Genomic DNA, 26994 nt, shown 5'->3' on the forward strand with positions numbered 1-26994 from the left:
AGCCAGGAGCCTGTGAAGGAAGATCTGACCACAGGGTTGGCAGAGACACTGTAGTTAAGCTTCCAGCATGGTTTGGAGCTTCCTGACAACCAAAATAAGAGAGTAATTTAGAGAAATAATTCCTGTGTGCAAAAAACAGCTTGCCAGGGAAGGCAATGTTTACGGCAGCCCAGAGTCCCAGAAGCATGACCCCCAGACTTTCCCTGCGGAGCTCCAGCGAGGCTGTGAACCTGCCCGCCTTGCTGGCAGAGGGCCTGCCCTGCATTTCCCCAGCCTGGTTCTGGTGGCACCGTCTGTGACATGGAGTGAGTTACTCAGAGCACAGCACAGTGCAGGCACACAGCAGGCGCCCAGTGCGGGGCTCTGCTGGTCTGCTCTTGTGTGAAGCCAGAATCCTGAGTTCTCCAAGTGGTGGGGGACCTACACGGTCCCCCCCCCCCACCAAAAAAAAAAGTCTTCCCCGATCTGGTCTTTGACATCAGAGGAGTTGCAAGAACGTGAAGATTTAGCTCTGACCACGCCCTGCAGGCCACCTGTGTTTCAATCCTACTAGCATTAGATGTTGACAAGCCTGTTTCTTCTATTGGATGTAAGTTTCACAAGGTGGTAACTGCTTCTTTCGCTGTCTTTGTCCTCAAAGCAGTGAGCACATGACCCGTGTCCAAGTAAAGGAGATTTGCCGAGTTAGTGTCGCCAGATCTAGTTAGTGGATTCACAGAATCACAGCCGTTCCAGCTTGCTTGGCGATCTTATTTCAGCGTCTTCCCTTAAACGTAAGCCAGTCAGGACTTAGAGAAGCGAAGTGGCTTTCCCTGGGACACATGCACAGCTGGAAAAGACCAGAGGCAGTGGTCAGGCCTGCTAAAGCCTGTTGTGGAATGAATGCTTTACTCCGTCCTTGTCACAGTGCACGCACTCCCCGGTCTCCCCACCACCACCATGTCCACATTACAGATGGATTCTTTAGGTTTTGTTTAAATTTCTGCTTTGCTGAGTCAAGTAACTGAACAACCAAACCAAAGTGCAATCCTAATGTCAAAGGTAATTAGGTTTATAACATGATCAGCTGAATAGTGGTCGAGGTAACTGCCGTAGGATTACATGTGAGACTGAAACAAGGAACGTGATGACAGCTGCTGTCCACTGAGCACCCGCTATGGTTAGGAGTCTGGATGTGCACTTTGCAGTAAAGGTAGTATCTCATTTACCACTCTGCGGTGTTGGCGGTATTTACCATTTGCACTTTACAGATATAAACACCAAGATGGGGACTACTAAGAGTATCTCCCAACATATTCTAGCCAAGGCCTGCAGCCCAGGTCTGTGGGACTCCCGAGTTGGCGCTGTATTCCTGTGTCCCACTGACAGATACCCCCAGAGGCACACAGGGAAGCCGGGTGATGGGATAAGTGTGTCATGTTGCTGTGGAGATTTTGCAGTGGTCTTTCCCTGGGAGACTTGAATAAAGAAGGCAGGGGTAGAGAGAATTTGATCACTGATTAATTAAATGAAGCGATCAGTGAGGTAGAGCGTGAGCGTGGCAGGAGCCAGGTTGACGGCTGCACTGACAATGGACATTCAGGTGTTCTGAGTAGATAAACAGTATTTATTCGGGTGTTCTAAGTAAATGAGAAGTATGCAGAGTGGACTCAGTGCTAGAAAAAGAGAGAACTTAGAACGATGTAAACAAAACCATTGCTCCTGTAAGACACCTGGAAGCGCTGTGTAGGTTCCGTTAAATGCGCAGCTGGTGACGGCCTCCTTACAGAAGAAGGAGGGAGCTGGGCACAGGGCAGTGTCTTCCTGTGGTTGGCACCTGATTGTCCTGGGTGGCGTGGATGGGCGTGGGTGCGCCAGGGCTCATCATGCAGGAGCTGGGCTTTAAAAATCAGCGAAGCCAAGAGTTAGACCTGAGCCCCGCCCTGTTCCCCGAGACGCGCGGCCTGTGTTCCAGCAGCTCCGGCGCTAACAAGTTAATACTGAAAAGTGTCCAAGGGCTGCTGGTGATGTTGGACACCCGGCAAGAGTAAATGCAGGGCTGCTGTGGAGAAACATTGTGTTCAACCCAGTCTGTACAGGACTTCTGCGGCTACGGCCTGCTGATGGTGACTCCGCAAACCCAAACTGTAAAAAAAAAAAAAAAAGAAAAGAAAAAAAAGCCTTGAGAAACAACCTGCTCTGCTCAAGATTCAGCAGCAACCATGGATGTGATTAAACCCACAGAGTTTTAGATAATTTAAGTAGTGGATAGGGAGCAAATAAATTTACATGCATTGTATTTTAATACTGTTTTGTTAAGTTTTAAGCAATTTAATGATTTGTTAGATTTTTAACACTTTAAGGTGGAAGCCGAAAGGAGAGGAACAAGATGTGAAAAAGCAGAAAAAGCAGAGATAGTTTTGAAGAAGCAGCAATAGAGCTAGACACACACACGTACTGCGTTAAAAAGAAAGACTCAGTAGAAAGGTTGAGCAGTTAATTCCAGAGGCTGGAGTGTGAATTACAGGTGAAAATAAGGGGTGGGCATTTGGTACAGCAGTTTAGTTTATTTTATTTAAGATTTATTTCTTTGAAAGGCAGAGTTACAGAGAGGCAGAGAGAGAGAGAGAGAGAGAGAGAGGGCTTCCATCCGCTGGTTCACTCCTCAATTGGCTGCAACAGCTGGAGCTGGGCTGTTCCAAAGCCAGGAGCTTTTTCCGGATCTCCCACGTGGGTACAGGGGCCCAAGCACTTGGGCCATCTTCAACTGCCTTCCCAGGCCACAGCAGAGAGTTGGATCAGAAGTGGAGTGGCTGGGACTTGAACTGGCAGCCATATGGGATGCCAGCACTGCAGGTGGCAGCTTTACCCACTACGCCACAGCACCAGCCCCGGTACAGCAGTTTAAACACTGCTTGGGATGCCTGTGTCCCACATTGGAGTGCCTGGTTTAAGTCCTGGTTCTTCTGCTTCCAGTCGGGTTTCCTGCTAATGTGTAACCTGGGCAGCAGCAATGTCGCCTCAGGTGCTGGACCCCTGCCAGCCAGGGGAGACTCACAGTGAGTGCCCAGCTCCTGGCTTGGGGGCCCAGCCTCGGGGGTTACAGCATTTAGTGAGCGAGTGGGAGATCTCTCTCCATCCGTTTCTGTCTTTCTGTCTCTCTGCCTTTCAAATAAGATTAAAATAAATAGATAAAAACATTTTAAAAACAAAGGTAGGGCCGGTGCCGTGGCTCACTAGGCTAATCCTCCACCTAGCGGCATCGGCACACCGGGTTCTAGTCCCGATCGGGGCGCCGGATACTGTCCTGGTTGCCCCTCTTCCAGGCCAGCTCTCTGCTGTGGCCAGGGAGTGCAGAGGAGGATGGCCCAAGTGCTTGGGCCCTGCACCCCATGGGAGACCAGGAGAAGCACCTGGCTTCCACCTTCGGATCAGCGCGGTGCGCCGGCCGCAGCAGCCATTGGAGGGTGAACCAACGGCAAAAGGAAGACCCTTCTCTCTGTCTCTCTCTCACTGTCCACTCTGCCTGTCAAAAAAAAAAAAAAAAAAAAAACCAAAAAAAAAAAAAAAAAAAACAAAGGTAGCCATGAGGCTGTCACTCAGTATAAAACTGTGACAAACAGGAAATGTAAAAGAGCTGGGAGAGACTAGCAGACAGCAGTGCAACCATGGAAGTTCCAGGAAGTGGAGAGGATGGGGAAGAGGAACTCCATGAAGACGGACCTGAACTTGATGTTGTAAGGCCAACCTCCAAGTGCAGGAAACGCAGGTCAGAGTCGGGTAAATGGAAATACGTGAGACTGCTGAACAGCTAAGAAGCAGAAGAGCAGCCTGATAGGAGTGACGGTTACAACAGGGCGGAAAACTCAGCCGTGAGACAGAACGCGGAAGGTGTAGGCGAACATCCTCCGTAGTCTGCGAGGAGCCGACCGAGCTCTCTGGCTGCTTGCTGGGCTCTGAGCCTTCTATCTTTTCTGCCAATGACCCGTTCGGTGGCCTGGTGAATTCTGTAGAGCCCCCTTAAATGAGCAGGATGACGTCCGCGGCAATGCACTGGAAACTTGCTATCTTGATAGTCCATTCGAATTCGTTTGGCAAATGAACACTTGCAAACTGAAAGTAGGAATTTTATGCTAAGTGATGCTCACTTCAGAAAATAAAATATTTTAAAAGTGGATTCCAAAAGAAGGGAGTGAAACCTGAAAATAAGAAAGGGGGAGGGGACAGCCCGGCACTGCAGCAGAGCGGGTAAATCCACCGCATGTAGTGCCAGCATCCCATATGGGCGCCGGGTCGAGCCCTGGCTGCTCCACTTCCGATCCAGCTCTCTGCTATGGCCTGGGAAAGCAGTGGAAGATGGCCCAAGTGCTTGGGCCCCTGCACCCATGTGGGAGACCCGGAAGAGGCTCCCGACTCCTGGAATCAGATCAGCGTAGCTCCAGCTGTTGGCCAACTGTGGGGTGAACCAGCAGATGGAAGACCTCTCTCTCTCTCTCTCTCTCTCTCTCTCTCTGCCTCTCTGTAACTCTTCCTCTCACATAAATAAAAAATTTTAAAAAAAAAGGAAGTGAGAGCAGCGGAGCGGTTTGCAGGAATTACTGTGAGAGCTGATTGGAAATGAAATGACAGTAAAATGACCACAGCCTCCTCAGCAGGGAGAACAACAAAGGGAAAGGGAATTTGGGAAACGTGGTCATGCAGCCCTGGAGACTGAGGATCTGAATGGAGTTCTGTGCATTACTTGGGAGAAGGAGAAATCTGGTGCTTGATTTTGTATTTTATTTAAAGATTATCAAGAAAGAGAAGTAGAGTGGTAAATAGCTAAACCACTAGAGAAATAAGAATAATACAAAAAGACTGAAGGAAATATTTATCAATCCAATTTGACGTTTGAAATGGAAAAATGAAACCAAGCAAGATCAAAACAAAGCATGAAATGCTGTGTTAGGAATCACATCAGTAGTTAAAAAAAAAAAAAGCAAGTAGGCCACACTTGCCGTTACAGAGTGACAAACTAGATCCTTCATTTAAAGACGTACTCCAGAATCAGCTATGTATGTGTACAAAAGCCATCTTGCACAAAGACAGCAAACAGCTGGAATGAGAGTATCTAGTCAAACTAATGGGAGCAAAGCTGACAACAATAGAAATAGAAAGCAGAGTAAAGAGGCAGAGGGCATTACTACAGTTAACAGAGGGTCTTTACATGATGAGAAAAGGTTAAATTCATGAAAACATATAGTGATGATGAACTTGTGCGGACCTTAGCATAGCCTCGAAACACTAAGGACTGCAAGGAGACACGGAGAAGTCCTGTGTAGGGAGAGCTTGCAACTCGCCATTCTCAGCACTAGATCATCGCTGTTCAAGTTATGTATACATGACCAGTTCTGATGCGATCGTTATTTCTAAACCTCTGCACCCGATAGCTATGGCATACACATTTCTTTTTTCTTTCTTTCTTTTTTTTTTTTTTTTGACAGGCAGAGTGGACAGTGAGAGAGAGAGAGACAGAGAGAAAGGTCTTCCTTTTCCATTGGTTCACCCCTCAATGGCCACTGTGGCCGGTGCGTTGTGGCAGGCGCACCACACTGATCTGAAGCCAGGAGCCAGGTGCTTCTCCTGGTCTCCCATGGGGTGCAGGGCCCAAGGACTTGGGCCATCCTCCACTGCACTCCCTGGCCACAGCAGAGAGCTGGCCTGGAAGAGGGGCAACCGGGACAGAATTCAGTGCCCGGACTGGGACTAGAGCCCGGTGTGCCGGTGCCGCTAGGTGGAGGATTAAGGCTTATGAATTCTATCTCAGTGAACTGGAACTACAAAATAAGCAAGGGACAGACCTGGCCCACTGGTCAAGATGCCCTGGTTAAGATGCACCATTGGAGGGCTTGGGTTCAATACCACATCCTGATTCCAGCTCCTTGCGAACACCGACCTTGGAAAGCAGTAACACTGGCTCAAGTGTCTGGGTTCTGCCGCCCACGTGGGAGACCTGGATTGAGTTTGTGGCTCCTGGTTTAGTCTGGCCTGGCCCTGGCCATGGTGGGCATTTAGGGAGTGAGCCAGCAGTTAGGAGCTCTCTCTTTTTTGTCTCTGTCTCTCTTATAAATAAATTAATAAATGAATCAAAGCAAACAATGACTCACAGCTTGCTGGAGTTACATTCTGTTATGTGCTGTGCCTGCGGGTTGGGGGTGGTTACAAGCAGTGGGCTGGAATTTTGATATATTTCCATGTAACAGGATTCTGATCGAGGCGAGCCCACGGCTGCCAGGAAAATACTAAGTGGATATTTAAATCAGGCAACACAGTACTGCATTGCCAAAGGCACACTGCGCCTTCACGAAACAAATGCCCCACAGGCGAACATGCTGTCTCAAAGCCCCTATCAATAAATGAATAAAAGCAAGATTAAACAAAAGCCCAAGTGGTGACCATCTAAGTCCTGAATGTCATTTTTCTTGAACAATATCGATGTCAAATATTGGCTGAGAATCACTCTTAGAACCAAACTCAATGTGCCTCTAAGCTGTATCACAAGCCTAGTGAGATCTTTGTTTATGAGAACCAGGCCTGGGGCAAGTCTGCCAATCCGCTGTCCGAGACACTCAGAAGCCTGCAGAAGTAAGATTTAATATTTCAGCTCCTCATGAGGACAGAGCTTACATTTGTGAAGCAGGCCCAACAGAGAGAACTGGCTTGAATTTGAGCCCCGCTTCACTCTAAACTGAAACTGGATCTTGGCTGTACGGACCTCTTAAATACCTAATGCTGTTCACTTGCTGTTTTGTTGATTCTGATTTCTAACTTTATAATACTCTGGCCATGAGTGGAGTCTACATGACACTGATTTTTAAAAATTCTGGTTATTACTTTTTTGGTGGCCTTGTTCATGGCCACGTTTTGTAAGTGTCCCTCGAGGGCTTATAGAAATGCGTATGCCAGGCCGGCGCTGCGGCTCAGTAGGCTAATCCTCCGCCTGCGGTGCCAGCACACCGGGTTCTAGTCCCAATTGGGGTGCCAGAAGTACCTGGCTCCTGCCATCAGATCAGCGCGGTGCGCCGGCCGCAGCGCACCAGCCGCGGCGGCCATTGGAGAGTGAACCAACGGCAAAGGAAGACCTTTCTCTCTGTCTCTCTCTCTCACTGTCCACTCTGCCTTCCAAAAAAAAAAAAAAAAAAAAGAATTCATAAGCCTGTTGGATAGTAACCATGTAGCCCAAGCACAACTTAGAGGCTTCGGAGCGAGGGGGCTTCTCTCTTTTATGTTGGGCCATGAGGGTTATGGTTTCGGTGTCCAGGGGGAGATGGGAGGGTGGTACAGATGTTTTCAACACAGTGGATGGAGTGCTGCTGAGAAAACAAGTCATCTCCCTCCAGCGGGCTCACAATTCATCTGACAGATGCACCTCCCCAAATCTTCTTAAAAGAAAGTGAAAAATCAGACCTTGTTGTTTAAAGAAGAGATTCGTCCTAGCAATAGTAGAGTGTTTATTTCCTATTAGCAGAGTCTGCAGAATCTGATGCGTTGACGGGTTCCTTTTCTGCAGTGTGTTGCTATTGGCAAGTGGCACCCCAGGCATTATCTCACTGGCTTTTCTCTTCCTCTCACATTTCATTTAATTGCCCACAGAGACATCAGGCTCATTCCAGAGGGGTTAGCTTCCACGTCTAGTGAGAGGTTGAGTCAGAACCCAAACGTGAGTCTTCTGACTCCCAAGAAAGCCTTGTCTTTTCATCACCAGCTTTTCCGCGCTCGGAGTAAGTTGAGACGGCTTTTGATTTCTCAGAAATGGCCAGCAGCTCTGAACGCCCACCTCGCGCGGCCAGCTTCCCTCTGAACCCCTCCGGTGCAGCCTCTGTCCGTTTCTCGGCTTTCCCTGGCCCTGGCTGGGACCAGCTGCTGCATCAGTGGGGGACACAAGTTTCATTGTTCCCAGGGGGCTGTGGCCATCGCTGGCTCCCTCTGTCATCCCTGGCCTCTCTGCTCGGCCACTTCTGAGTCTGCATGGTACTTGTGCATACAGCAAGCACTCAGCAGCTCTAGGCTGAATTCATGCTCGTCCCTAATCTTGCTCCAGTCATCTCTCAGGTCCTGGGATTCCTCATATTGTTTTATATAGAAGAGGAAAACGCGGGCCAGTCACAAGGTTAGGTGACAGGCTGTGTGCCACCACCCAGAGGCAGTGGGAACTCTTGCCCAGGGCAGAACACAGCGCTACAAGAGGACTTCAAAAAGTTCATGGAAAAATGGAATGAGAGTACATTTGTTTTGATTGAAAAACATCTTGAAATCCATGCAGATGTTTTTCATAATACAGTGGGTCATGACCTTGTTGGAACCGCCTGAGCACAGGTGACACCTTGGGTGGCCTCCTGCCATCTCCTCTTTTTCTCCGCTCACATAGTCATCAGCCGAGGAGGAAGGTGGGGTCTGCTGAGTCATACGGAACCTCTCTCTGTGCTGGCGTGCAGGATGGGAGCCGGAGAGTGGTGCTGAGATACGTGGGCCGTGGGGGACACACTGCTGGAACTCTGCTTGGCCATCATTTGTATTACAGTGACCTCATCATTTGTATTGCAGTGTTCATGCCTTGTCTGTAGTCCCCAACAGTGAGTGTGGTTGGCTCACAAAATTTGGTTGATTCCATTAAAAGCCATGTGCAAAACCGCATCAAAGCCATGCTGATTTGGTTGAATGCACCATGTTAAGTCTCATGAATAAAGAAGTATTGTTGTCTTTTAAAAAAAGGTGACTTGGGACTAAAATATGACGGGCAGGACTCAACACACTGCCCTGAACCCTAAAATCCACATCTGTTGTCGTAGGCCTGGGTCTCCAGTTTTGCCATTCTTCACTCAGAGATTCATCCTATACAGGGGGCTACCAAGTGGTCGTGGAAAACGTGTGTTATGAGAAAAAGAATGCATGAATTTCTGTTTCTTTGGCAGAGAAGTAAATTCGCATTTAAATGCTATTTTTGCATGCATGTTTTGTAGAATCTTGTAAGGGTCTATCAGGAGAGCGGCGGGCAAGATGCTCAGAGGCGGTGATGAGTGCGCGTGCGCACGAGAGGGGCTGCTGCAGGTGTGGGCACAGCCATGGGGTGTGAGTTCAGGAGACGGCAGGTGGCTGCGTGTGGCTGTAGGATGAAGGGGCAGGGTGCGTGGGAGTTACGTCTTTGGAGACAGTGGGGTCCGGTGACCCAAGGGCCAGTGCTTCCTGCTGGGGATTTCAGCTTGTCCGTCGCAAACTTCTGCTGCGACACCTCTCAAGTGAGTCCCAACAGGGCACCCTCAAGTCAGGTCAGAAGGAGCACCCTCTTTCCTCTACCATGTGGCCATGTTTGTCTCTTGCATCGTTTGCTTAAAAACTTACGGGGCAGAGGCATGAAAATCAAACCCCGAAAAGGTAGGAGTGCCCCAGAGTTAATGAAATTGCATTCCAATTAAACACTTTCCACTCACCAAGTGTAAAAGGAGATCAAATTTTTATACCCTTGAATAAACTTTATGAAATATTTTTAAAAATTTATTTATTTGGGGCCGGTGCTGTGGTGCAGTGGGTTAACGCCCTGGCCTGAAGTCACGGCATCCCATGTGGGCGCGGGTTCGAGACCCGGCTGCTCCACTTCCTGTCCAGCTCTCTGGTATGGCCCGGGAAAGCAGTAGAGGATGGCCTGAGTCCTTGGTTCCCTGCACCCGTGTGGGAGACTGGGAGGAGGCTTCTGGCTTCTGGCTTCGGATTGGCGCAGCTCTGGCCGTTGCGGCCATCTGGGGAGTGAACGATTGATGGAAGACCTTTCTCTCTCTCTCTCTCTGCCTCTCCTCTCTCTGTGTAACTCTGACTTTCAAAAAATATTTATTTATTTGAAAGTCATAGTTACAGAGAGAGAAGGAGAGAGAGAGAGGTCTTCCATCTGCTGGTTCACTCTGGCTGCAACAGCCAGAGCTGTGCCGATCCGAACCCAGGAGCCAGGAGCTTCCTCTGGGTCTCCCACGCAGGTGCAGGGGCCCAAGGACTTGGGCCATCATCCACTGCTTTCCCAGGCCATAGCGGAGGGCTGGATTGGAAGTGGAGCTGCCAGGACTCAAACCGGTACCCATATATGGGATGCCGGCACTGCAGGCAGCAGCCTATCCAGCTAAGCCACAGAGCCGGCCCCTCAAATATTATAATATATACAACCAATTCTCCATGTCCACACCTCCTGTATCTCTGGATTTAACCAACCACGAGTTGAAAATATCCAGGAAAAAATATGTCTGTACTGAACATATACAGACTTTTTTCTTGCAATTATTCCCTAAACAAAATAGTATATGGCCATTTACATAGTGTTTACATACTATGAGGAATTACAAGTAATTTGGAGACTACGTCACTGAATACAAGCGACTGGAACATCCTCAGATTTTGGTATCTGCAGAGTTCTGGAACCACTCCAACCCCCAGATACCCCAGAGGGGCAAGTGTGCGTTGTGTGTGTGTAGATTCTCTATCTATCCTCCTTTATAAGGCTTGTTTTGGTTTTGACAAAGACAATACATTTTCATAAATAATTTTTACCAAGTGTGACATGTTTTTTGTAGACCAAAGAAAAAAATATAGTTTTGGGAAAAGGAAAAAATCTCAAATCCCCTGTCTTCTCCAGAGACAGTGGTTAACCTTTGGCCACATGTCCTACTGACTGGACGTATGTCTCTCGTGCCTATGTTCAGGTGGCTTTGCAAAGCAGGATTATAGCACAGTGCTAGTCTGAGGATTTTAATTAATCCACTTTGAACATTTTTCCATATTAATAAACATTTCAACAATGTAAAAGCGTCTAAGTCTCACAGGTGCGACCCTAACGTGTTCCACAACTCTGCTGGCCATGCCTGTGCTGGACTTTTGGGTGTTCCCAAAGTTTCGCTGTTATAAACAAGACTACAAAGAACATCCTTGAAAATAAATCCTGGCACACATCCGCCATCATTTCCTTGGGATGAATTTTAGAAGTGGAGTTCTTGAGCCACACATTTTCCAATGTGTGTGGCCAGATGGCTCTTCAGAAAGGTCATCGTGACTTCTGATCGCATCAGTGCTCCTCGAGAAGGACCCTTCCCCAACTCGACGTGAGGCCCGTCAGCCCGAGGAGCTGGCCTTCGAGGGCCTCACACGTGATTTCCTTGGAGGCGAACCGAATGAGCCGAGGTGACCTTGGCTAATGAGGGAGACCAGTTAAGGAGCACACCGAGGGCCGATGGAGAGATAGGACTTCCTCTTAGCTCTCTGCCCGAGAAATCATTTCTGCACTTGACCGTGAACCCACTGACTTCTGGCAAGGGTGTTTATGTATCATTTTGAGGGTCCAGGTTTGGGGGAGGGGGTGTTGGACTAGCATTTAAGATGCCTAGCCCTGACCATTGCAGAAATTTTGTGGCGCAAACCAACAGATGGAAATGTTAATTCTTATTCTGTGTGTGTGTGTGTGTGTGTGTGTGTGTGTGTGTCTGCTTCTCAAATCAATCAACCAAGAAGAGAGAATCCATTCCCAGGAGGAGCGGATTTCTAGGAAGTAGTTGCACTAGAAAATTGTCCTTTAACCTTGTTAAAAGCAAAACAAAGAAAAACAAGAAAGGATTTTGGCCGATACTAAGGGCAGAACTTACAGGAAATGACTTGGGTAGGATTGTAGAGGTCAGGGCGTTCTGCCTATGAAGTTGTTAAATCTTTAAAAAACATGAAACAATCCATTGACAGTTGATGTGGTGAGAGTATTAACACACGTACAGGGACAGCACACAGATACACTTCTGGGGTCCCTGAGAGGAGGGATGGGGGGATTCTGCTGGATTTAAAAATATTTCTTTGCTTTAAATATATGGAGCACAGGGAAGTGAGGGAGGCAGGGGAGAGGGAGGGTGGGGGAGGGGGCAAGAGGGAGGGAGGAGAAGGCACCACTATTGCTGTTTGCTTCTGTGACTACATCACGCTGCACAGCCCCCTGGACGCGTCCTACTTGACTGGCCTAAGGCCGCAAACAAGGTTCTGAGAGGTGGCTCGAAGGACGACCCAGGGCTGTGGCAGAGTTTTTCAGGCCAGGTGACCAGCCGGTGGCCTCCCCTGGCCTGCTCAGAGAGCAGAGGTCAGGGCCTTCACTCTGCACTGGACCCGGACGTGCCCAGGGGAAGCTGCCCAGGACCCTGGCCTGTGTTTCCACCGGGGACCACTTCTCCTGGCCAGGCGGCCCCCTGCACACTCTGGCTATGGCCTGCGGAGTGTCTGGGCTCCGCCTGCGGGGGTGAAAAGTGCTCCCCCAGCCGGAGGCAGGTGCAAAGTTCGTGGCTAACCCAGTTCTCTGGGGGCCAGTGGGACAGCTCGCTCCTGGGGCCATCACCCCCACCCCGGGGATCCTCTCCACTCTGCTCAGCGGCTACGCGGTTTGCACATGCAACTGTTACCATTTTCGTCCAACCTGTGATGAGGTTCCTGGTCTGTGCTGACCTTGCTCTTCTTTTCCTATAAATATTCCAGCAGTGCTTCGCGGAAAGAAAAGCTTTCTCTTGTTCTTACTCACTTTCCAGTGAATACAAATAAAAATGAATGTTAAGGCGGAAACTGCACTAAGCATTTGGCCTAAGAGATTAAGCCGCTGATTCGCACGTCCCACATCCCAGGGCCCGAATCCCGCTTCCTGCTAACACACATCCGGGGAGGGCAGCCAGTGATGGCTCCGGTGCTTGGGTTTCTGGTTTTCTGCTGGTTGCTCCCACGGGGCCGTCACTGGGGCTGGCCGAGGCCATGGTGCCGAAGCTCTCCTGGTTCTCTGTGCCTGGTGGGGTGGGGGGAGCGACCGCGCCCCCCCGGGTCTCTGGCCTCAGGAGCTGACGGCACCTGCCTCTCTCCCCTGCAGATCCGACACTGTGGAGCACAGAGCACGTCCGGCAGTGGCTGGAGTGGGCGGTGAAGGAATACGGCCTCCCCGACGTGGACATCCTGTTGTTCCAGAACATCGACGGAAAGGAGTTGTGCAAGATGACCAAGGACGACTTCCAGAGGCTCACGCCGAGCTACAACGCCGACATCCTGCTCTCCCATCTCCACTACCTCAGAGAGAGTGAGCCGCCCCCCCCCCCCCGCCCGATGGCAGGCGCCTCCCCCAGGGTCCCATAAGCCAGGACCTGGGAGGGTCAAAGGCAGCCCTCACTCCCCGCCTCGTGAGCTGCCTGCAGCTGACAGGCGTGGAGGCGCGGGGTAACTGCACGCTTCAGCTGATACCTGCCGGCGTGCATAGAAGGGCCACAGGGTGGGGCTGGAGTCAGTTCTCCCCGGGGCTTTGCTGGACCCCAGCTCCTTCTGCCCTGGCCTGAAGATGGGCCCTCACATAGGTTTTAGCATGCTAATGAGTGGCGGGTGCTGCCCTGTTTCCAGCAGCCTGCGGTGATGTTGGGGGCAGAAGGTTTGCTTCCTCCCTGTCTCCATCCCTTCCTCCCTCCCACCCTCCCCCCTTCCCTCCCCTCTCCCCCCTCCCCTTGCTTTCAGTCTCTCCCTCTCTTCTCCCAGTCCCCTTTGCAGAAAGCTCATTCTCATTCGTTTCCACTTTTATGTTGCCTTTGTCTCGCAGCTCCTCTTCCACATTTGACTTCAGATGATGTGGATAAAGCCTTACAAAACTCTCCACGGTTAATGCACGCTAGAAACACAGGTAATGCTGGCCCTGCCCCGAGGACAAGCACAGGGTCCTGACCACGGGTGCAGGCGGCAGGGGGAAGCCCCACATGGGGGTCCCTGTCCCCGGCAGGCAGACCCCGGGGCGGATAGTGCACAGTGTGTCTGGGCGTGCAGGAGGTAGCGCAGCCTCGTGGGAGGGCAGACCCTGGCTCCTGGGCACTTGAGCCGGCTGGGGATTTGCTAGGGTGCATCCTTCCCAGCTGGTTCTCTGCTGACCCCGGATCTGCAGAGGGGCCCAGCGGAGCACCCATTTCCCCCTCCCCATTTCTGTTCTTAAAGGGTCATTGACCGGGGTGCATTGGGGCCGTCTTTTTCCTTTCTGGTACCATTTCAGGACTTGGATTCCTGCAAATCTTCCGCAGAAAGCCGTAGAAGGGAATGTCTGTTATTCTGTGAGCTTTCACTCCGCAATCCTTTGCTCAAAAAGTATATTTTATAATAGTTTTGGGGTCACTAACAGAATGCCTGCTTTTCTATCTCTGACCGTCGAGTCTCCGTTCTCTTTCCCGTCATGCCTTAGCCTAGGCAGGGTCTAACACACCACCTTATCCCTCCCCGCCAGCGTGTCCTTGTCATCCAGGCCCAGTTCTCGGTGACTGGTGCGCCTCTGGTTTGCATCCATTTCCCCCTGGAAATGGATGGAGATGTGACAGAAGTGTGGCCATGCACTGCTCACCCACTGTTGGCCAGCAGGGACCCCCAACACAACCCCTGGACTGGGGTGCACCAGTGAGCACTGGGCCACCTCCATAACCCCTTGTGAGAAGCCAGCTCCTAGGCAGGCCTCTCCTAGAACTACGGCGATTTTCCTAGTACTAGAACCATGGAAAGTTCATGTTATGAAAACACCGTGCATAGCTTTCTAAATTTTTTTTTTTTGCATCCAAATACACTTTTCATTCCATTCCCTACAACTTTTTGAAGTACCTTTGTGTTTGCTATTTTATTTTAAAATGCTAAATACGAGAGAGTCCCTGTTTGAGTATTAAAGTGAAGCTGCAGGCTTATCTGGGTCTTGGATATAAAGCATTGTGCTTTTAATCTAATCTAAAATAATGTTGCGAGTTACTCCTTTTTAATTGAGGCTGCACGTGTCAGCCTGTCCATGATCTTGTGGCCAGAAGTAACAAATGACTTAGAGAAAGTAAATTTCCCCTCTTAGGGGGCATCTTGGAGCTATGCACATCTTCTGATAATTGTACATGCATTTGCAAATTCTTTCACTGTGAGTGAACATTTGAAGAAAGCTCTGAATTCATTAATTTTGTTATTGTTAAACATAGAAGCAGTGGAAGAACAGGCAACCGATTCCAAATGGACTGGGCTGACTTTTTCTCAGTTTACAGCTTGTGAGTGTTGATTGAAAGAGAGAAGGGAAAACGTGCGTTTGAACAGAGACACGGATTAATTTTTAATAAGCTCCACATACTCTCAGGATATTTGTAGTACATTGGTGCTATTTTCCAAGAGCTCTGTAAACTATTTTATGGGTTGTTCTGCAGTTTGAAAAATAAAGCATGCACCACTGGATTTTCCTTTTTTTTTAATAAAATGAGTTTGTGGGGTGGGGGCGAGGCAGAGATGGGACTTGAGCAAGAAGCTATAAAATCAACACACACGCACACACACAAGCCACTATGACAAATGAGGCCAGGGGAGCTTCCTGTCCCCTTAGCTGCAGGTTCTGCCCGGGCCCTTGTCCATGCTCCGACATCTGCTAGGCAGGTCTTGTCCCTCTTGTCCCCGTGCCGGGCAGAGTTGACACTGATGCTGAGATGCGTAGCACAGCGAAGACCTTCACATGTTTGTCTTTCCTTTTGTCTGCAGGGGGCGCAGCTTTTATTTTTCCAAATACTTCAGTATACCCTGAAGCTACGCAAAGAATTACAACTAGGCCAGGTACGCAAACGCCCCCGTGTGATCTCTCCTTGGAGAGGCGTCCCTGGTGGCCCGCCAAGATCGTCACCTAGGTCCCATGAGACGCAGAGCTCATCCTGGAGCTGACCTGAGCCCCAGTCTGTGCTGCCTCTGCCGATGGGGGAGCTAAATCCGAACTGTTGCATTGAAAGACGGCGCTACCGGTCTCTGCACGGCCAAATTCAAAGCAGATTAGCCCTGGCCCTGGCTTCCCCAGCGGACCATTTATGCCGGAGCCCCCTTTCTGTTTATGCTGCAGGTCAGCCTCACTGCTGTGTGGCTGTCAGTGCCGCCTCCCGATGGCCCGAACCTGCGGAGTGACCTGACAGGTGGCCACATGGGGAGCTCTGTTCCCACATCTTCCTGATTCCAAACCCAGCTTTTTTTCCAGGGTGCTTTGCTGAACTAGTGCTCTCTCCTCTGCTCTTAGGATGCGTTAGCATGTCAGCGCGCGGCGGTCATATGTTCTGTGATGCCATGTCATTCGCTTTGCAACGTCATCCGTGTTTCTCAGGGGCTTGCCATGCTGGCTGCCAGAAACACTCCCCAGCTGCCCATGCACACCTTTTCCTGGCTTGCACCTGCTTCTGCTGAAGACGCTGTCCTGCAATGTTACAGAAGCAAAGACAGTTCTGACTTGCAGAGCTGGCCTCGTGCTCTCCCACCCAGCTGGCCTCTAGGGAGCCGGGAGCCTCCTGGGAGTGGGTCGGGAGAAAGCTCAGTTGCAGCTCAAGGAGGGCCTTCCACGACCCCACCCTTCTTGCTCCGTCACCATGACAACCCATCTGGCACGATACGATGTGTCTGGCATGTCATCCAAAGAGATTGGAAAGTCAAGCCTGGAAATGCGGCCTTGACTTCCACTTGGAAGCTGGGGCTCTTCAGGGCTTTCCTGGAATCATCATTCCTGTCTCCTTATTCCTCTGCTGGATCTCGCATCTTGGTGCCATTGGGCATGGCCAAGCAGACTAAGACGGTGCTGCTACCACACGGCACTACCCAGGTGCCGTTTAAGCCTGTGTCTTAGCAAATGGCTAAACCTGCATCGTTAGCTTCGCCTCAGTCTAATGTAACTGCAAAGACCTGTAAATCTGAGACGGGAATGTCAGAGTGCCCCGTTATCCACGTCATCCACAGAGAGCTTCCCAAGGTAACGTCCTTGGGAAGATGTGGAGCGGAGGAGAGAGAGAGGCTGAAGTATGTTAGGGTGGACTCTCCGTTCTGGGCACCACCTCTTGGTCTTCGGGCTTTCCCAGCAGCCTCTAAGTTCATGGAGAGTGGGGATCTCACGCTTTCCCATCTACGGTTGCTTTGCAAAGATGGCCTTGGAGCCTGCAGAATGAGCTTGAGCCATGGATACATGGCCGGGCCAGAGGACTGCGGGGTTACCCTTCAGTGACTTTGATGCAAGGAGAAGGTGGGGCGTAGCCGAGCTCAACCCCCATGGGAAAGGCAGCCGGGGAGGGGTGGGGGCGGAGGTGTGGCCGAAGGGACCTTGTTCTGGATCAGAACTGATCCCAGCCACCAGCAAGGTGACACCAGCATTGACGTGGAGGAGCCCACACCATGCAAGCTGCCGATTTGCAGCTTTGTGTTGCTTGGGGTCTGGAGCATGTGTAGATTTCCATGGTCGCCCCGAAGCTGCCCTGATAAAGTTCAGATTTTAGACAGGGGCTTTTACAGAGGAAGTAGCAGGACCCATGCCAGGAATCAGCCTAACCCTCCACAGGAATTCCTGCCAAGAGTATGAGTTAATTATCTTACAGATCGGAGTTGGAGGGAAAGAGGGTGTTGAGGAAAAAGTCACTAACAATTCAGTGCAAAGCGTGTTTGTGTCAGGAGTCCTCTGCGCTGCTGTTCGTAAGGACAGAGGGCACAGCTCAGGGGTCGCAGGATCTCAAGCAGCCTAGAGTAGGACCATCCAGCGCTGGCTCTACAGTGGGATCCCCTGGGGTACCCTGTCTCAGCCGGGCTTCCTTCAACATCTGCCAGGGTGACATCCGGCAGGAGGTGGCTTGGTGCCCACCGCGAGCGATCGGTAGCCGATAAGGAAGCACCGGACCAGAATGTCACGAGGGAAAACAAAAAGACGCTTATCTGCCATGGCCGTGTGTTCACGGGCATGGGACGCACCATTCACATGAACCTCACACGGACTTGGCCGCGAGCTAGGCTCAGGCTGGTGTTGTTGAGGTCCTGACTTATTTCCAAGGGAGGATGGAACATGGTTCTACACCCTGAGGAGAATTTTATGAATAAAATGTTCAAAATATTTTTGTAGTAGTGCTTTTTGCTGTTTAATTTTTTGATCACATTTCATGAGCGATATTTTTTCTGTTTAAGGCCATGTCTCATTACTACTATTAACAGTTCCATTAACAATCTTTTTAAAAAAAAACATTTATTTATTTTTATTTGAAAGATCTTCATCTACCAGAGAGAGAGAGAGGGAGAGAGAGAGACGTTCCATCCTCATTCATTCCCCAGATACCTGCAGTTGCCAGGGCTGGGCCAGGCTGAGCTCCATCCTGGTGTCGTCCATAGGTGGCAGGGACTCCAATACTTGAGCTGTCACCTGGTGCTGGCCAGGACACGCATCAGCAGGAAGCTGGGTCAGAAACATAGATAGAAATTGAACCCAAGAATACTGCAATGGGATGTGGCCGTTCCAAGTGGCAGTGTGACCGCTGTGCCACAGAGCCTGCCCCAGCCACCCTGCCATTAGTGTTCTCATCCCATGGGTAAAAGCACTCCATCTAGAGCTCCTGCCGCCGTCTTGGAACGAGTGCCACCCCACTGTAGGTAGCATTTCCGAAATCCTCGTCTGCAGGATGGGGTGTTGGAGGAGAGCAATGGAAATTGTCCAGAGCAGCTTTCTCTTAAAAAAGATTTTATTTATTTATTTGAGAGGCAGAGTTACAGACAGAGGGAGGGAGAGACAGAGAGAGAAGTCTTCCATCTGCTGGTTCACTTCCCAAATGGCCGTGGCATCTTCTGGATCTCCCACATGGGTGCAGGGCCCAAGCAGTTGGGCCATCTTCTACTGCTTTCTCAGGCCATAGCAGAGAGCTGGGTTGGAAGTGGAGCAGCTGGGACTCAAACCAGCCCCCATATGGGATGCTGGCACTGCAGGTGGAGGCTTTACCTGCTATGCCACAGCGCCGGTCCCTCGACCAGCTTTCTCAAACTTCCCAGCACACCAGCCCAGCAGGACCTTGCTAAAAAGCTGGTTCTGATTCCGTGGATCTGGGTGAGAGTCCATGTTTCTGACAGCCCCGGCTGTCGTCATGTTGCTGGTCCAGGGACCACACTTTGAGAAGCAGAAATCCGATCACTTTGCTGTATTGTCTTTTCCATCAAGGCCCTCTGTCAGCGTGCCTGACGTGGGCTACATGCTGTCAGGACTGCCTCGCTGGCGGATTTTTCCTTCTCAGACAGTTCTCGAATTGGAAGTCTGGCTCACCATTTCATAGAGAAAACGCGACTGGCCCAGAGTCCACTCGCACCGAACTTGCAAAGGCCTCCGTTGACATTCAGTTGTAAATTGATCGTGGCTGCACATTTAATTCCCGTGGGCAACCGAACACAGAAAAGCGAAACACTGAGGAGTGGGGTGGAAAAAGCTTAAGGTTCATGGATGCAAAAATGCCAGCTAGGAGCAGGGGCTGAGCCACAGCAGAGTTTAGGGAGGGGAATAATCCCACCCTTCAAAGCCTGCTGGGTCGGATTTCACAGACCACACTAGACGCCAAGTTTAGCCAAACAGACTAAATAAATTAAGGCAATTCTGCGTTGAATTTCATGTTGTGGATCATTTTCACCCTCTCTGGGATATGAAAATAGGAAGAGACACATCTTCTACCGCAGTCTTGCTCTTTGGAGACCGACCCAACAAACTGCTCATTTTAAACAAGGCACAATGATTTGTTTGAAGAGAGGCTTAAAAATAATGACATGGCCCTGCCCTCCGAGTGGCATCTGATGGTCGTCTCTGGGTGCCTGGCAGTGGGCACCTGCTGAGTACCTGGCTGTGTGGCCTCCAGTTGTCCTAGAATGACACTGGCCGTTGAACTGAGAGCCAGCAATCAAGATGGCACAGTTTTACAATGCTTCTGTAAAAAGACTGCACGTAGAAATAGCTGCATACGGGGCCAGTGCTGTGGCGTGGTGGGTAAAGCCTCTGCCTGCAGCGCCGGCATCCCATATGGGCGTCGGTTCAAGTCCCAGCTGCTCCACTTCTGATCTACCCTGAATTAAGGGGTGATCCATGGTGCAGGCAACACAGAACACGGTGACATGAGACTTTATCACGCCACTCAGAACGCATGCAGTCTAGTTCTGGAATTTTCCACGTATACTTTCAGACTGTGGCTAGCTGCGGGTAGCTGAAACTGTGGGGGAGCTCTTAGGATGAGGGGACACTGCTGTCTCTCAGCTGGGGATGACCGTGTGGGCTCCTCCCAGCTAAGCAGCCCGTGTGCCGTCAGCTGAGGTCTCAGGTGTAGCAGCTGGGTCAGCTGTGGCCTCTGCCAGATAGCGGCCCCCTCCTTCCTCCGTGCGTCTGTCGGGAGCACTCCCCAGGGAGCTTCCACCCTGACCCTTAGCCTCGCTCTGCAAAGTCCCTACGAGAAGACAGTGACGGCTGGGAGTAAACCCGCAGTCAGGACAGCCCTTCTCCCTCTGAACAACCAGCGCCCCAACCCACCTCAAGGCTGACTGTGGCTCATGTCCTCCGCTGTGACCTAGACCAGGGAGATACTGCATTGAAAGAGGGCCACTAGGGGGCTGGTGCTGTGGTGTAGTGGTAAAGCTGCCACCTGTAGAGCAGGCATCCCAAATGGGTGCTGGTTCTAGTCCTGGCTGCTCCACTTCCAATCCAGCTCTCTGCTATGGCCTGGGATAGCAGTAGAAGATGGCCCAAGTCCTTGGACCCCTGCATCCTCATAGAAGTCCCGGAAGAAGCTCCTGGCTCCTGGCTTCAGATTGGCCCAACTCTTACCGTTGCAGCCATCTGGGAAATGAACTAGCAGATGGAAGATCTTTCTTTCTCTCTTTCTCTGCCTCTCCCTAACTCTGCCTTTCAAATAAATAAATAAATCTTAAAAGAAGAGAAAGAAATATCTGTGTATATGCACAGTTACTAGCATCAGGCATCATAATGTTTCTTGGTTATATTTTTGGAGAAAACTTGAAATGACTTAGAGCCTTGATGAGTTACCCTGAATATATAGAAGTATAGTTGTTAAATTTGCATATGCACATTCAGTGAAGGTTATGGCACAAATGATATAAGTACAATTAAATCATTGGAATATAGTTAAGCTCTGAAGGGCATTGCTGTAGGGGCAATACTATTTCAGTTCTGTTATTCATTTTGCACAATTTATTTTAGAGAAATCCTTAGTTCAAGTAGAAAGGGAGAAAGTAGATATTTGCTGAGAAAAGTAATTGGAGCAGTTAAGACCCATTTAATACAAATGGATGAGGTGATAGATGGGAAATGGGGAGTGGCCAGGAGAGGCAGCCACAGATAGGGATGCGAAGGCCTAGACTGTTCCCAGGGAAGGGAGGGGCCTATGCGTGCCCTTTGTGTGAATTTAAAGGCAGACATCAAACAAGAACCCATGGATTCTCCCCCACTGCGTCTCTGCTTTGGTCATGAAGATAATAAAGGGACAGATTTCGATCAGTCTCAGAAGCAGGACAGATTCAGTGTCAAGAAACTTTTAATATGGTCTTGGTCCTTGGTTGTAGGACATTACTTTTTAAAACTTTGTAAGTTATTTTATGTATTTGAAAGGGAGAAAGAGAGAGAAAGAGATGGAGATGATAGAGTGAGACAGCTGGCTCAACTCCCCAAATGCCCGCAACAGTCCAGGCTGGGCCAGGCCAACCCCAGGAGCCGGAAATTCCGTCCAAGTCTCCAGTGAGCGTGGCAGGAACTGAAGTGCCAGAGGTGTCCCCTGTGGCCTCCCTGCGGCCTCCCAGGGTGTGCGTTGGCGGGAAGCTGGAAGTGGGAGTGAGCTGGAAACGGAGGGGCTGCGCTATGGCTGTGAGCGGCACCCCGTGCCTCTCTTTAGCCACTTGGCCCATCACCTGCTTCAGAGTTACAAGCGTCAGCAAGCCCTGGGAGTTTCAGATCAATCAAACACTTAGAATTTGTAAATAGAGCCCAAACATGATGGAATCCAGGTTGACTGTCTCTTCAGATTAGGAGATTTTCATGTACAATATTTATTATAATAAACACAAAATAAGATTTCAAAAAAAAAAAAAAAAACCCAAACATTGGTTACAGAAACTGTAACACTGACTCAATTTGTCTTTACAGATTTACCCTATGAGCCCCCCAGGAGATCAGCCTGGACCGGCCATGGCCACCCCACCCCCCAGACAAAAGGTACAGAGCTGGTACCCTCAAGGGGACGGGCGGCTGTTAGTGGAGCTGATGCCCACTACCCACAAGGGGTGGGTGACAGTTGGCCGAGTCAGCAGTCTTTGCTGCAGTTAATCTATGACTTTCCAAGATGCAGTGGGTTTGTTTCATTGCCAACACAGCACAGTGGATCTTTTTTAAATTAATTAATTAATTAGAAGGAAAAGTTACAGAGAGGCAGAGAGAGAGAGAGAGTTTTCATCTGCTGGTTCACTCCCCAGAAGGCCACAATGGCCGGAGCTGTGCCAATCCGAAGCCAGGAGCCAGGAGCTTCCTCTGGGTCTCCTACGTGGGCACAGAGGCCCAAGGACTTGGGTCATCTTCCACTGCTTTCCCAGGCCACAGCAGAGAGCTGGATCGGAAGTGGAGCAGGCGGATCTTGAACCGGCATCCAGATGGGATGCCGGCACTGCAGGCAGTGGCTTTACCTGTTATGCCATAGTGCCTGCCCCACACAAAAGATCTTTAAATGCAGCAATTCTTGACTATTTGGATAATACCTCCTTTCATAACAGGATGGAACTAATGATGTAGTATATTTTTGAATATTTATTATTTATTTGAAAAGCAGAGTTCCAGAGAGAGGGAGGAGAGAGAGACAGAGATCGACCTTCTATCTGCTAGTTCACTTCTCAAATGGCCATAGCAGCCAGGGCTGGCCCAGGCCAAAGCCAGGAGCCTGGAACTCTAACCAGGTCTCCTACATGGCTGCAGGGGCCCAAATGCTTGGGCCATCTTCCACTGCTTTCCCAGTTACATTAGTAGGGAGCTGGATCAGAAGCGGAGCAGCATGGACTCGAACTGGTGTCCATATGCGGTGCCAGGTTCACAGGAGGTGGCTTAGCCCTGTGCCTCCACTACACATACACCTGACGTAGTGCATGTCAGCATGGACACGTGCATGGCCATGGGAAGTTGGAGGGCAGATGATCAGTGGTCCTTTCCTTAAGCTTGGCCGTGCTTAGCAGTGTTCCTGGCTGCGTTTTCTCTTCCCGGTGCGTCCCCTTTTGTCTGTTTAATTTAACACATTTTGTAAGCCATCTCAATTTCTTTTTTTTAAGCTTTTGGGAAAAAGTGGGAATATCCATACTTTTTTTTAATAATTGAAAATGTGCTCCTTTTTTTTAAGTTACAATGTTTACATTTGGTTCATTAAAAAGGAAAAATTTTCCTTCCCGTAAGATAATGTCCTGGGAGCAAAATGATGCTGTGAATAATTAAAATAATTGATGATCCGGTAACATCACAGACCAAGTCACTGCTGACTGTCATTTTTATTTCTGGGTTTGCAGCTGCTCAGCCGTCTCCTTCCGCAGTGCCCAAAACGGAAGACCAGCGTCCTCAGCTAGGTGGGTCCTCTGTCGAGAAGATACAAACTCCTCTGCTTTTGAAGTGAAATTGATGTTTCCTTTTGCTTCGTCATGCCTGTGCCATCCTTAAGTGGGAGCCAGTCTACTCGATGGGCACGACTTGAGGTTGGCTAAGACCACTCCGACACCTGTGCCGTTGATATGGGAAAAGCATTCTGCCTGCACACAGGCTGCCATGTCGTGGTCTGTGGATTCTTTATACTGCACCTTCCAGCCTTGTGCTCCAATATCGGAAGCTGCAGGCGGGGACCCAGCACACACGCGCTCTTCTGGAATCCTGGGTTGGAGTGGGCTCTGGCTTAGGTCTTGGAATCAGGGATGGATCCAAGCTCTGCCACCAACTAGCAGGCCTCAAGCAAGAAAGGTGTCCAAGGGCCTATGTGTCATCTGTCTCCTCCAGGAGCTGGAGGCTGGTGATCTGGGGGCAGGTGCATCTTCAGCCTTGACAGCTGGAAACAGCAGTGGAGTGGGAATTGTGGCCACGTCAGGCCAAACCTTGGGGATTTGACTGCTTTTCTTTGTGTTGCAGATCCTTACCAGATTCTGGGACCCACGAGTAGCCGCCTTGCTAATCCAGGTGAGAGCCCACTCGTGCTTTTATTCCTGCAAAGTGATCATTATTCTGAAAGGAAAACCCATGTGGGTAAGAAAAGCCTTCGACTGAGCAAATTGTCATTTTAGGTCTCATTGGGTGATTTGCCAAAGCGGAGGAAAATGAGTCAGGGTATAAATCAAGATTTTTTTTTAGCTTCAGCAAAGAGCATCAGAACCTTATGTGAGTTGTTCTGGGTTTCTGGGGCTCCTGAACAAGGGCCCATATGCTGCAGGCTTAAGCAGCTAACATTTGTGGTCTCACAATGCTAGGGCAGGCGACAAGTTGGCAGCAGTAGGGCGCCCCACAATGACCAAGCCTTATGGTGTAGGGCACCCTCTACTGAACTCGTTCTAAACTCATGACCACTGCAAGGGCCCTGGCTCAGGCACAGGGGGCAGGAGGGTGTAATTCAATCATCCAACCCACCACGAAAGCAGATCAAATACCTAATATTTTTTAAAAGAGAAGCTTAGTGACAGCCGCACAATGTCAGGCTTCGGATCATCTTGAACAGTCTCTTTCTGGACGTAGAAGCTGGAAGAAAGCGTGAATTCTTAATTGGCCCATTTGTAAGCAGCACCTAGCCAAGGACCGTCACCTGTCCTCACGTTTCAGTGCCAGACCCGATTGTTTTGTTTGTGCTCAGATCAGAACCAGCTGTGCTGACTGACAGCTTCAGAAATTCATAGCGTATGCTCATCTTCCCAGCCACACTCTCAGATGCCAAGCTGTCATCGACACATTGCGAGGATCCACTGGAATGTGCATTTCCTAAACGCGAGGCCAGAGTAGACTTGGAAAGGGAAGAGTTCAGAGTCGCTCAGCATGCATACCTGCCCCACCCACCCCACGCTTTGGAAATATGGAATCCCATCATTACTAAGCATCTGCATCTTTGATGCTGAATCTTGGTTCATGCTAAGTAACTCAAAGATGCTTTGTAATAACCTGCACAGCTAGAAGGGATTATTTCTAATAGCTGTAGCTCAGAGCCCAGGCTGGGCGCTCAACATAAATTACAGAGAACAACTCTCTGTGATATATGTGAATGGCAAGAAGAATGAGATCCCGTCCTTGACCCTTGGGGAAGTCCCAGGTGGTGGAAAGGCGGACACAGCGTGGTCCACGTGGTCTGTGTGGCCGCAGGCTCTTTTCCCCAGGGGCAAGCATCCAGCTGGTGGCCAGGGCTTGCACATCTGTGGTCCCTCCTCTAACCCTCACTCAGCATTCCTTTGGCAAGAACCTGTAGTCACTTGCGTAAAACTAATGACTGTGTTTTGAGATGATTGTTATCACTCGTCCTGGAAGATGGATCTGTTTGGGACGGACAGAGGGGAGAATGGAAGATGTGGCTCCCTGGGAACATTGACACAGCAGTGTGAAATCAGAGTCGCACAGCTCCCTGCCCATATGGCCGCCCTGCCCCCATCGGATGTGCTTCTTCTGTGCCGTCCTATGGAAGAGAGAGCGCCCGAGGAGTCCAGCAGCCAATCAGAAGGGAGGCTGCATTGGAACCCTGATTCCATCTCCCTTGGAACCCTGATTCCGTCTCCCTTGTCTGTTCCTGTTTTCCAGTCCTATGCAGTCCCCAGCGCAATGCTGAGGGAAGAGAGAGGTCTCGGGCAAGGGGGACTGTGCGAGCCTGGAAAGGGAAGTTTTCTGTGCCGCTGGACGGCTGATCAGGTGCAGCGGATGAGTTGGAGGTCAGGAAGGCAGACTCAAACTGCCCCAGACAAGACGGACCTGGTCATCTCCCCGCCCCCAACACTCCCCACAGTGGGGCTAAATGAAGCACGTGTCCGTGTCCACGATGTCGCAGCTCCCAGGTGCTGCTGGACTTGTTTGGAGACTCACTAGTCCTGAGCAAAGCACCAGCTGTCCTGGGCACACACTGCTTCTCCCCGTGCCCAGCAGCCTGGGGGTGCTCCCTGGGAGGAGGGGTGCCTGGGCTCTCACCTGGGCATGGTGGGTCAGCTGCGTCCTGAGCTTCCTCCCACCAGGACTGCTCTCTATGGGCCTGGGCAAGACGACAGCATCTGGCCTTCGATTCCCAGTGAGCTGACTTGGAGATAGGACTCACTTTATTTGGTTCACAGTGAATTAGACTTTTCCGCCACCCCCTCCTCAGGCTTTCGTGCAGGTGCATTGGCGTGGCATTTGCCCCTGCAACCGGAATATCTTTTATCTTTCTATTAATGGGCATGGGTCTTCCTGTCTGATTCTGTTTTTCATTTTCTGATAAATAAACGCTGTGCCATTTAGACATCGCTGCCTTTGCTCTTCTTTGCTGCAAACGCGCTGTCGTCCTTGCAGTGGGAGGAGTGTGTCCGGCCTAAGAGTGGGCCTGGCGATACCAGCATTCCAGCAACCCCGTCCCACATGCTCACTTGATGTGCACCCTCGATGGGCTGCTCCGGCTGGGGAAAGCGTGTCTCGTGTGTCCTGTCCCGGGTCACACAGAAGCCCGACAGCTCCTCTGTGTCCCTCCAGAAAGGCTGAGAATTTTTTTAAAAGATTTATTTATTTATTTGAATGAGTTACAGAGAGGCAGAGAGAGAGAGAGAGAGCGCCATCTGCTCCTCACTCCCCAAATAGCCACAATGTCCAGGGCTGGGCCAGGCCAAAGCCAGGAGCCAGGAGCTTCCTCCGAGTCTCCCACGTGGGTGCAGAGGCCCAAGCACTTGGTCATCTTCCCCTGCTTTCCCAGGGGCGTTAGCAGGGTGCTGGATGGGAAGTGGAACAACCAGGACTGGACCATGTGCCCATATGAGATGCCGGCATCACAGGCACTGGCTTACCCCGCTACACCACAGCGCCAGCCCCAAGGCTGAGAAGGCAACACGGCTCCTCTGAATGTAAAGTGCCTTCCTATGAAAGCGTTTTCTTGGGTTTTGGTCAAAGTGCCCTTGACTTTAACTGGATGCTCATCCGTAGTGAGCATGAAAATGCATCCTGCTTCATGCTAAGCTACAGAGCGATTT

General features: G+C 50.4%; 1 protein-coding gene across 7 annotated transcripts in view; it reads left to right on the forward strand.

Moving 5' to 3' along the window:
- Positions 1-26994, forward strand: part of ERG (ETS transcription factor ERG) — a 289111-nt gene that overhangs the window by 255009 nt on the left and 7108 nt on the right. For 3 of the 7 annotated variants that reach the window (XM_051833641.2, XM_017350791.3, XM_008274888.4), the window contains 6 exons: positions 12878-13081; positions 13589-13669; positions 15523-15594; positions 21944-22012; positions 23341-23397; positions 23948-23995. In XM_051833641.2, the coding sequence (XP_051689601.1) occupies positions 12878-13081; positions 13589-13669; positions 15523-15594; positions 21944-22012; positions 23341-23397; positions 23948-23995 (531 nt within the window). The remainder of the gene's footprint in view (positions 1-12877; positions 13082-13588; positions 13670-15522; positions 15595-21943; positions 22013-23340; positions 23398-23947; positions 23996-26994) is intronic. The other 4 variants (XM_070071815.1, XM_070071817.1, XM_070071816.1 and 1 more) reach the window with 2 other exon arrangements.

The sequence above is a fragment of the Oryctolagus cuniculus genome, chromosome 4 (genome assembly GCF_964237555.1).
Source record: "Oryctolagus cuniculus chromosome 4, mOryCun1.1, whole genome shotgun sequence".
Taxonomy (NCBI): Eukaryota; Metazoa; Chordata; class Mammalia; order Lagomorpha; family Leporidae; genus Oryctolagus; species Oryctolagus cuniculus.